We start from the raw sequence: 12,086 nt of genomic DNA, 5'->3' as shown, positions 1-12,086 counted from the left end.
TGCCATTTGCTTCTGAGTATATGCAACTGTGCATATAGAGCCGTTAGAAAAGCCCGTTCAAAATCAACACCACCACTAAACTTTTCAGAAATAACTCTTTTTGGATACCTAGTTTTGTTTAAATTTTTGCAATATTTTTGATACGTGTGTGTGTTTATCTATGTGCTTTTTATCAAGGTGAATATAACACAAGAACATCCATAGTGGGTCAGACCAATGGTTCATCTAGCCCAGTATCTGTCTCCTGAAAGGTGGATGTTGAATTAAAAGAATCCCATCAAAACCTGAATTGATTGTTTCCCTTTCTGTTTAAAGTATACTCAGCTAATGCAGTAGCAACTTTTTGCGGTAGAAGTTTCCACCCAAGGCCTCTGTGTGGTTCATATTTGGGCTTCATTTGCCACCTTTCAGAGTTTCTATGAAAAATCTTTTATAGAACCATTCTTTAGTAAGACTGCAAGATGGTTCATTTTTTTGTCATCTCAAGGTGATTGTTGTTTAAAAACTTAGCCAGCTGCAGGCACTCTGTGTAAAAATGGAAATAGGATTACATGTCATTTCTTGTTTCCTTTACTGAGCATAACATCCTGAAACCATAGCTTATTCCTTTTCACTATACCAGGATCTTTACCTTTATTCATCTCTAGCTCTCTTTCCTTTTTCATGAAGTCCAGGCCCCATGGCCTCCATTTCAAGATCCATTTCAGCTGTTGTGCTCCTTTATATGTGCTCTTTTTCTCCTCCTTTATCCTTCCACTTTAAGCCTTTCTGAAGCTACCCTTGCATTCTTATTCCATTCTTAGATTTTCACCTTCTTCCATGGCACCTTTTATGTTTTGAATTCACTCATCTCAGACACCAAGCAACTTTCCTTTCATCTTTCAAGAACATCTTCCTCCTGAAAACACACTTCTTTTATGGAATCTTTTTGCACTGATCTCTTCAGACATCTTCACCACTTCATGAACTGTCTACCTGAATTAATTAAGGTTCTCCAGGCAGGAGCATCTCTCTTTGTTATGTAAAACACTGACCACATGAATCATAATTTATAGATTCTAATCTGACTGAAACAGTAAGCATTTCTGTCTCTGTATGTGGGGGAATAATGGGCTGTTAGTACAGATTGGGACAATTTTAAACAATTTCTCATTAGAGAATGCTAATTCAAAAGGATTTACATTTAAGAAAGGGATTTGTAGAATTTTAGGAGAGCTTTACAGTTTAAAAAGTGAGTGAACACTGCAAATATGCAGAGTTATAATTGTTCTTATATCATGCTTTATGTAGATCAGGCTGCAATACCTGTGCAATCTGTTCCTAAACCTAAAATATCTAGCTCCAGAGGGATCTCTTGGTGGCACTTACGGGCTACAGAGGCTCTAACATTGCTCTCATTGCCAATGTACACATATCAGGGAAAGGGGATTTGGACAGGACACTCTGATGTTGATCCTTAGCTGTGGTTTTGGCTGCTTAGGGTTGTTAGCAGTGTGATGGGGTCCCCGAGGTGCAACCTGGACTGTGGGATTGCTGAGCCCTCTGTTCTAGCAGCCTGAGCTCCCTCTCATTTTGTGATGCTGTAAAGCCACAAACTTCTGGCAGGTACTGCATTTACACAGACATCCACAGGCAAGGACACACCCAGCTGAGTTGCATGAATGCTTTCCCAGCCACTCATGAACCAACAATAGAGAGGTTCTAGCTAGTCCCCCTCAGTCTTGCACCCCAGAACTGCACGGTCTTATACTGGTCAGAAGCCTGAACAGTGCAAGTTCATTATCCAGTTCACCACTTCTGCAAGGGAAAATGGATGTGCACTAACCTTTGTAACCTCATAGACAAGAATCCTGCCCAGAAGCTCTAAAATTGAGATTTAACTAGATTTCATTGTTAAAATTTGACTTTTTTTTCCTTTAGCAAAGTCAGAAGCATTGTAGATGTTTTCTAAATGTTTATTGATCTTAGTGTGTTTGCAGCATCACCATTTTACCCATATTTCAGGAGATGGAGCAGACCAGAAGTGCTGTAGATGAAGACAGGAAAATGTACCTTCAAGCTGCTATAGTTCGTATCATGAAAGCACGTAAAGTGCTGCGACATAATGCTCTTATTCAGGAGGTAAGGGGAAATGCCCTCCATTATCATGATTTAAATGAAAATCTGTATGATGACTGAGTGCTGTTTTTAATCATAAAACTGAGACATTGTATCCCTCAGAACTAATATTTTAATGACTGGAAAGAATTTTTCTAGAATTGCTTTAGTTCAGAATGTAGGAGTTTTACTTAAATGGGAACATTTAGTTGTGGTAATCTGGACCTGCAGTTATCCCTGTCACAGGAATTTAATGTATAATTTTCGTGGTGGTACCCAACCAGCCCAGAGCTCTTATGAAAAGGCTGAATTTCATTTTGCTTTATAGCTCAGTTTTAAAAGTATGTTGAAAATTTAGACTACATTTCAATTTTGAGGAGAAATAAAGTGTCTTAAATTCTCTAGACTTGATTGATTCTCCCCACCCCCAAAAACCCTCCAGAATGTGCATCTATCAAAAGTCGCTAGTGATCTGGTATATTCAGCCTGAGATCTGAACACCCACCTTCTGAAAATCAGCTCTTTAACATATCTTAGTTTGAACTCTCTGAAATTGAGAAACCCTCAGTCCTAGCCACTCTTGAAAACACTGGCTTAGGTTATCTTCCATCACTTAAAATCACATAATTATACTATATGATAAGCCACCTACATACTATAACAAAATCCAGTCAGAACCAAGTAATTAAGTAAGTAAATAACCCATTCCATCTCGGAATCTGCTTCATTCCCTCTGCATTCCCACCTTGCTTAAAAGACAGGTGAGCCTTGCAGCATGCCTAGGTGGTAGTAGATTTAGGCTATTTTGCATCAAGAGAAGGAATGAATTACCAAGTCAAGGAGGTTTTACAGGAAAAAAAACTAGTTGGCAGCTCCTTCCCATACATAACTGAAGAGCGCTCCTGCTCAGATGCCTCTGCAGATCTCCACTCTGGCAGTGCAGAACAAGGAAGGAAGCAGTCTATCAAGACAAGTCCTATAACATTTAGAGCTTTATAGACAAAACCAACACTTCAGTTTCCACCCAGAAATTGAATGGCAACCAGTGAAAATCACACAGCAGTGTTGTCACATATCTTGTTGACACTCCACTCATCAGGTAGTCAGCCACAGCTTCCAAATAAACTTAGAGTAAACTTTTCAAAAATGCCTTACTGACGTACGACCATAAGCCTCAATTTCTAAAGGGATTTAGGCACTTAGGAGCTAAAGTCACTTTTGAAACTAGGCCTTAGGATCCAAAGTCACTTAAGTGCTTCTGAAACTTTTTTCCAAGATGCAGAGCAAATTATGTGTAGTTTAAGAACTAACACTAAGTTGGTGCAGCCTTCTTTCTAGACTAATTTGTTTACGCAAAGAACAAGTCACACGCACCTGCTCATCTACCAATGTGATATATGCCATCATGTGCCAGCAATGCCCCTCTGCCAAGTACATTGGTCAAACTGGACAGTCTCTACGTAAAAGAATGAATGGACACAAATCAGACATCAAGAATTATAACGTTCAAAAACCAGTCAGAGAACACTTCAATCTCGCCAGTCACTCAATTACAGACCTGAGGGTGGCTATCCTTCAACAAAAAAACTTCAAAAACAGACTCCAACGAGAGACTGCTGAATTGGAATTAATTTGCAAACTGGATACAATTAACTTAGGCTTGAATAGAGACTGGGAATGGATGAGTCATTACAGAAAGTAAAACTATTTCCCCATGTTATTTCTCCCCCCCACCCCACCCCACCCCCCACTGTTCCTCTGATATTCTTGTTAACTGCTGGAATTAACCTACCTGCTTGTCACCATGGAAGGTTTTCCTCCTCCCCCCACACCCCCCGCTGCTGGTGATGGCTCATCTTAAGTGATCACTCTCCTTACAGTGTCTATGATAAAACCCATTGTTTCATGTTCTCTGTGTGTGTATATAAATCTCCCCACTGTATTTTCCACCAAATGCATCCGATGAAGTGAGCTGTAGCTCACGAAAGCTTATGCTCAAATAAATTTTAGTCTCTAAGGTGCCACAAGTACTCCTTTTCTTTTTGCGAATACAGACTAACACAGCTGCTACTCTGAAACCCATATGATACATATTCTAAAACTTTAGCTTCTTAACTGTCCAAGTTGAAATGCTTCTTTCCCAGTTCTTGCAACGTTTTTATTTCGTGTCAATGTCAGTACATTCAGATTTCTTAATATTACCTTCAGTCCCATTACATTTTTCTAGCAAAAATTGTCACTTCTTTGTCTGAGACATTTGCACCTCTTCCTGTAGGAACTAATGGCAGTTCATATGTGACCATACACCTTCCACCAGGCACCAGATTTTTTGGCTGGCAGCTCAAACAGAATAGTGGCTCAGTACTCCTACTTTAGCTATCCCAGTGCTTTTAAACTTTTTTTCCAGTAGCAGCAAGCACAGACTTCTCCAGCATCCCCACCCCACATTAGGGAATCAAAATTTCTAGAGCTCTGAGCCCTGAATGTGATCACATGTTAGGCACCTTTCTGTTTCTCCCTACTTTCCCACCATTGTTGAGCAAGTTAAATAAAGCAAGTAAAAGGCCAAGAGGAGATCCATCTATGAGGAGACCATTCTACCAGTTTTTCTCAGTATATACACCCTTGCTGTCCCACAGGAAGGGTCTTATAGTGCAAACCTGTAGGGGACTCTGCATCCAACCAAGACTCCTCCGGAGACAATTCAGCACAGGGCAGTCAGTCCTCTCTTTCACCTGAGATTCACCATGCCAAAACATCCTCACCATGCCAAAACATCTTCACCAATTCAGACCATCATGCCTCTCAAGAGGCTGAACAATCAGATCAGTGAAGAAAACAAAACTTAGCCTGAAGACTCTAGCTTCCACAATCACTGCAGTCTTTCCAGTAGACTTTCTAATGATCGTGGACCTAACAGATGCTTCCTTGCACAGTCCAGTCCAGACCTGTTATCTGAAATTTCTTTTGCCTACAGAAATCATCACTATCAATACAAAACCTTACCCTTTAATCTGTGTACCCCAAGGTGCTTATGAAGCTATTGTTAATAGCCAGTTTGAGTAGTTCAGGGCTTCATTTTGTACTAATGTTTTTAGAGCATAATCCAGGATGCCTTGTAGAAAGATTAGGATTAGAAAGATTAGGATTATGCTTTTGGCATATAGATATGTGATGATTTAATACCTAGTGCTCTTCATCAGTAGATCTTGAAGTGCTTTGCAAAGGAGGTAACCATCGTTATCCCCATTTTACTGATAAAAGGAATTTTTAAATCCCTTCTTAAAGGATTATTTGTGTAGAGAGTTGAGAGAGATCGAGAACATCAAATGACCCAGAAGTCCTTGAACCAAAAGTACTCCACTATGATGTCCACAGAGATTTCTCAATACAGGGAGGGTACAGTAAGATCCAGACACTGATCTCCACACAACTGTCATCCATCTGTCTTCATCTGCAATTCCTGGGTGTTCGGATTTCATGCTTAGCGGTTACTCCACGTACAAGACTGCATGTGACCATCGCTTATTAGCACCGTAGTGTCCAGGAAGTGGATCTCTTGTGTGGACTGGTCCAGGCTGAGGTTGATGGTGGGATGGAAATTGTTGAAATCACATAAAGACCACCCTATATCGGAAACCTACTGACCGCTATTCCTACCTACATGCCTCTAGCTTTCATCCAGATCATACCACTCGATCCATTGTCTACAGCCAAGCGCTACAATATAACCGCATTTGCTCCAACCCCTCAGACAGAGACAAACACCTACAAGATCTCTATCATGCATTCCTACAACTACAATACCCACCTGCTGAAGTAAAGAAACAGATTGACAGAGTCAGAAGAGTACCCAGAAGTCACCTACTACAGGACAGGCCCAACAAAGAAAACAACAGAACGCCACTAGCCATCACCTTCAGCCCCCAACTAAAACCTCTCCAACGCATCATCAAGGATCTACAACCTATCCTGAAGGACGACCCATCGCTCTCACAGATCTTGGGAGACAGACCAGTCCTTGCTTACAGACAGCCCCCCAATCTGAAGCAAATACTCACCAGCAACCACACACCACACAACAGAACCACTAACCCAGGAACCTATCCTTGCAACAAAGCCCGTTGCCAACTCTGTCCACATATCTATTCACGGGATACCATCATAGGGCCTAATCACATCAGCCACACCATCAGAGGCTCGTTCACCTGCGTATCTACCAATGTGATATATGCCATCATGTGCCAGCAATGTCCCTCTGCCATGTACATTGGCCAAACTGGACAGTCTCTACGTAAAAGAATGAATGGACACAAATCAGACGTCAAGAATTATAACATTCAAAAACCAGTTGGAGAACACTTCAATCTCTCTGGTCACTCGATCACAGACCTAAGAGTGGCTATACTTCAACAAAAAAGCTTCAAAAACAGACTCCAACGAGAGACTGCTGAATTGGAATTAATTTGCAAACTGGATACAATTAACTTAGGCTTGAATAGAGACTGGGAATGGATGAGTCATTACACAAAGTAAAACTATTTCCCCATGGTATTTCTCCCTCCCACCCCACCCCCCACTGTTCCTCTGATATTCTTGTTAACTGCTGGAATTAGCCTACCTTGCTTGTCACCATGAAAGGTTTTCCTCCTTTCCCCCCCCCCCCCTGCTGCTGGTGATGGCTTATCTTAAGTGATTACTCTCCTTACAGTGTGTATGATAAACCCATTGTTTCATAAAAAGAAAAGGAGTACTTGTGGCACCTTAGAGACTAAAAAATTTATTAGAGCATAAGCTTTTGTGAGCAGTGAGCTGTAGCTCACAAAAGCTTATGCTCTAATAAATTTGTATTATAAAACCATTGTTTCATGTTCTCTGTGTGTGTGTGTGTGTGTGTGTGTGTGTGTGTGTGTGTGTGTGTGTGTGTGTGTATATATAAATCTCTCCTGTGTTTTTTCCACCAAATGCATCCGATGAAGTGAGCTGTAGCTCACGAAAGCTTATGCTCTAATAAATTTGTTAGTCTCTAAGGTGCCACAAGTACTCCTTTTCTTTTAGTGGAACATACAGGAAGTTCAAGTCAACGGCTGGAGTGATGCAGAGCCTTGTCTAGGCAAAAGAGGCATTCCACCCAAAAAGGGACCATGAATACAAGCAAACTAACTTAGCTACCCAGAGGTCCCTGAACCAAACTCCACCTGATGTCCATTGAGCTAGGACGGTAGTGGGCAAAATACGGGCCGCATCCGGCCCTCGAGTTCCCACTGGGAGCGGGATCAGGGGCTTTCCCCACTCTGCATTTGCCGTGGCTTCTTGCAACTCCCAGAAGCAGTGGCATGTCCCCCCTCCAGCTCCTACACATAGGGGCATCCAGACGCTGTCCCCACCCCAAGTGCCAGCTCTGCAGCTCCCAGGGAACCACTGCCAATGGCAGCTGCAGGGGTGGCACATGTGGACAGGGCAGTGCACTGAGTTGCCTGGCCTGTGCCATGCCTCCACATGGAGCCGGAGGGAGGAAATGCTGCTGCTGCTGCTGCTGCTGCCGCCGCACGGGTGGCGCCTGTGGATGGGGCATCACACAAAGCTGCCTTTCTGTGCCTCCATGTAGAAGCTGGAGGGGGGACATGCTGCTGCTTCCGGGAGCTGCCTCAGGTAAGCGCTGTCCAGAGCCTACACCACTGACCTCCTATCATGCCCCAACCTCTTGCCCCAGCCCTGATCCCCCCTCCCTCCACACCCTTCAGCCCCAGCCTGGGCACCCTCCTGCACCCCAAACCCTGTACCCCCAGTCAGAGCCCTCATCCCCCTGCACCCCAACACCCCTCCCCCACACCCCAGCCCGGAGCCCCCTCCTGCACCCTGAACCCCTCATTTCTGGCCCCACCCTGGAACCTGCATCCCCAGCCCAGAGCCCCTCCCACACCGTAACACCCTGCCTCAACCCAGAGCCCCCTCACATACTCCAAACCCCTCTGCTCAACCACCAGCCCCCTCCTACATTCCAAATCCCTCATCCCTTGCCCCACTTCAGAGCCCACATCTTTAGCCGGAGCCCTCGTCAGCTCTGGCATCCCAACCCCCTGCCCTAGGCCAGAGCTCAGCCTCTCCCCCACCACCCTCCCAGAACTCCTCATTTCCGGCCCAACCCCAGAACCTGCATCCCCAGCCAGACCCCTCATCTCATCCCACACCTCAACCCCCAATTTAATAAGCATTCATGGCCTGTCATACAATTTCCATACCCAGATGTGGTCCTCAGGCCAAAAAGTTGGCCCACCCTGAGCTGGGATGTCCCCCGCTGTATCCAGTTGCAATGTGAAATTGTTTTCACCTGGGAAGCAAGTGAGAGATTGCTGGCAAAAGATACTGTTACTCTCAGAAAACCAGGTCTGCTTGTATTTCCTTTTTCCCCTTCTTCCATTGCTAGTAAGATTGTTGCTTTCTCCTTTCTAATAATTTTCATCATCTCAAATACTGGGGTAAATTTTCAAAAGCACCTAAATGACTTAGAAGCATATATCCCATTTTCAGAAGTGACTTAAGCACTAAAACTCTCACTGAACTTCAGTGGTAGTCATACAGCTTGGCTACTGAGCAGCAAAAGAAAGTGTACTCCTCTAAAGTAATAGACTCACCTAGCGTGTAAGAGTATGGACAATACTTTTACAAGTGTTGAGAGACCCATGATGATTTCTTCAGCTATGTCTATTATGATGTCTTCCACCATCATTGTGTATCTAGTTATCATGAGTGAATAGGTTTTTTTAATTTATGTACTAATTCAGTGTTTCAACACCTCTGATGTGTGAATGGAAAGGGCATGGCCAAGCTCCAGAATCTTATGAACAAGACAGAACAGCCTGGAGTAGTTGTAAGAAGAGAGGCACAGCCCAAATGTCTCACTGTGGGGGAAGTTAGTCCCAGAAAAAGATGATGTTTCTGCAGGCCAAATTAGGCATTTAAATGCATCTATTCAATTCCTTCAAAGTTTGGGGCTGAAGCAGCATGGGTATAATTGATTAGAATTTAGCAGACAATTTTGGTTATGATGCATAAGGAGGTATAGAATCTAGCTCGTTCCCTCTTAGCTTTGCAGGAATGAAAGAAGTGAAGTACAGTTATGGGAAATGTTATCCGATGATTACTGAGGATAATTAAGACTGTCAGGCCATGATGTCTGTTACAGAAAGTGCCTTTTAGGTTTTTGGTTTTTGTTTTTCATTCAAAATACAGGCTATATCAACTCCAGCCAACCTGCTATTGAAAGGCTCCATTTTTTCTAATTTGTCTTTATTTGTCCTGTATAGTGGCGTATGGGAGAATGAGCTGAGGTTTTTTTAATGGTTTTAAAACCATGTAATTGATGAATGGATGACATGTTTTGTCCAAACAAACATGCTATTGAGTGTTTCATAAAATGCTTATCATTTGGTGTATTTTTGTATTTTTCTGTCTTCATATATAGTTTTTAAACTGTTAGTGATGGCTTTTCAAAAGGAAAATGAACTTATTTGCTGCTATTCTTCCTTTTTAAAAAATTAGAATTACCTTTTTTTTTTCTTTTTTGCCACGACAGAAGACCAGCCTTAGTTATGATGATGCATGAAGAGAAAACCGTGCTTAGCTCTGAGATCCAATGCTAGATTTAATCTCTTTAGCCCTTGTCTACCCTGGGGGCGGGAGAGTCGATCTAAGTTACGCAACTCCAGCTATGTGAATAACGTAGCTGAAGTCAACGTACTTAGATTGACTTACTGTGATGTCTTCACTGCGATGAGTCAGCTGCTGCCACTCCCCCGTCGACTCCACTTGCAACTCTCATGGCAGTGGAGTACAGGAGTCAGCAGGAGAGTGCTCAGGGAGTCGATTTATCATGTCTAGTCTAGATGCGATAAATCAACTCCTGCTGGATCGATCACTGCCCGCTGATCCGGCGGATAGTGTAGACATACCATTAGTTATCTCTTTACTTGTAATCTTGAGCATAATTCATTTGGCAATCAGACTATAAACCCAAGTTAAAGGAATACTGTCAATCGCTTCAAATTTGCCTCAACATTTTTTATAAAAACAGTTATAAAACCTACAGCTAATAATTGTTTTAGTTTTAATTTCTAATTGAAACTATTCTTTTACAAATAACTAACTACTGTATAATGTTCACAAATGAAACACTGCAGTACTTATAACTTGGAAGTGAAACTGACCTAACTGATTTCTACTGTATTTGCCAAGCTGACAAATTCAAAAAGTAAACAACATAAATAGCAAAAAGCACATTGTGTTTTGAAAATTATTTTCTTTTTTATTATCTAAGACAGTGATTTTGAACCTTTTCATTTGTGGACCCTTAAAAAATTCAAATGGAGGTGCAGAGCCCTTTTGAAATCTTAAACATAGTCTGTGGACCCCCTGGGGTCCATGAACCACAGGTTGAAAACCACTGATATAAGAAGTTGTTAATATAGGTGAAGAAATTTACACTCTATGAATTTTAAATTGAATGTTTCCCTTTATCTGTTCCTTTACAAGCTAACCAAGGGGTGCAACTGCAAGTTACAATTTTCCATTGATGGTAAAAGTAAACTTAATCAATAAAAGAAATAGATATAGTCAGGAAAGAAACAATCCATGTGTATTTTTTGACCTTAATACATGATGGAGGCTTTCTGTCTCTCAGAAATGTAGTATGTAATAATAATTTTTGTGGTCTTTTTTTCTTTCGAGAAAATTATATTGCATTCGCATTGAAGCGATGTTAATGAATAAGTGATACATTTAAATGTTTTTTTTCCACAGGTAATTAGCCAGTCGAGAGCTAGGTTTAACCCAAGTATCAGCATGATTAAGAAGTGTATTGAAGTTCTAATAGATAAACAATACATCGAGCGAAGCCAGGCCTCAGCAGATGAATACAGCTATGTAGCATGATGTTGCTCTCCAGCAGGTGTGGTTGTAAGGAGATCATTGCTGTCACTGTTTGGTGTGTTCCTGTGGGAAGAAGCAGGCCTGTGCCTCCATAACTGGTCACTTGGCAGTCCCTGTTTTTCTGCTGTTTACAACATCACCAGTGCCACGTCATGAGCGTCAATGAAAATGCCTATAGATATTTCAAGCTCATGTCATTATGACATTTCTTAAAACTTTACTAAAAGAATGAGTGAAGTATTGCTGAAATGTGGAAATTTGGTTGGGTACCATGCTTTTTTTTCCCCCCTCCTTCACGTTTGCAGTTGATGTTTTTTAATGTATCTTAAAAGAAAAAGTTAAACTAAATATTGTAATATGACAGATATCCTAATAATTGTATCTACATTAAAATGTAAAATAAAAAGATGAACATGATACTGCTGCTTGTCAAATAAAAAAAATAAAGAAATGGAATGTGTTTCCAGGTTAATGATTATAAAAGTAGCTATGAAATCATGCCTGTTGATATTCTGTGGCCCTAGAAGCTCTGAAAACAGTATCAGTTATGTTCATTTTTTGAATTCCCTCCGATTTAGCTCTTTCATGGGGACTTGTTTATAAGGTGCTGAAAATAAACATGGTAAGTAAAACAGTATTTTAAAAGAATAGATTTATGTTAAAGTACATATTTTGATTACCTGGAATCAGGCTAATTTTGATATATTTTGTCAATGTCTAAAGGCCATGAGTGTGTATATATGCGTCTGTCTCTGTCTTTCTCTCAATATACAGCGGGAGAATAACCGGGCAATTGAGAGAATTAAAGTCTCATCATTCATGAAGTTCGAGTGATTATCATAAATCTCCAACTGGTTAGTGTAGTCATCACACTCCTGAGAAGGAATATAATTGACCGGTAATCAAAATGTGCTTGTTATTTCGCTTTATATACTATACATGTGTATCCAAGCCCTACATACAGAAGGCACCTGCTGCTGCTGCTGCTACTCCAGTTCCTGAAGAGGATTTCTGTCCTTTCTCCCGAGCTCCTAAGGTACCTTTAAATTTACTCTTTTCTC

At 41.5% G+C, this 12,086-nt stretch overlaps 1 protein-coding gene across 14 annotated transcripts in view; it reads left to right on the top strand.

The window, feature by feature from the left end:
* Nucleotides 1-11,481, top strand: part of CUL2 (cullin 2) — a 95,674-nt gene extending 84,193 nt beyond the window's left edge. For all 14 annotated transcript variants that reach the window (XM_038389885.2, XM_043509564.1, XM_043509560.1 and 11 more), the window contains 2 exons: nt 2,005-2,121; nt 10,897-11,481. In XM_038389885.2, the coding sequence (XP_038245813.1) occupies nt 2,005-2,121; nt 10,897-11,028 (249 nt within the window). In that variant the 3' untranslated portion in view covers nt 11,029-11,481. The remainder of the gene's footprint in view (nt 1-2,004; nt 2,122-10,896) is intronic.
* The last annotated feature ends 605 nt before the right edge of the window (nt 11,482-12,086 follow it).

The sequence above is a fragment of the Dermochelys coriacea genome, chromosome 2 (assembly GCF_009764565.3).
Source record: "Dermochelys coriacea isolate rDerCor1 chromosome 2, rDerCor1.pri.v4, whole genome shotgun sequence".
Classification (NCBI taxonomy): Eukaryota; Metazoa; Chordata; order Testudines; family Dermochelyidae; genus Dermochelys; species Dermochelys coriacea.
Note: the sequence above shows the minus strand (reverse complement) of the source record. Positions and strands in the feature narration are given on the sequence as shown.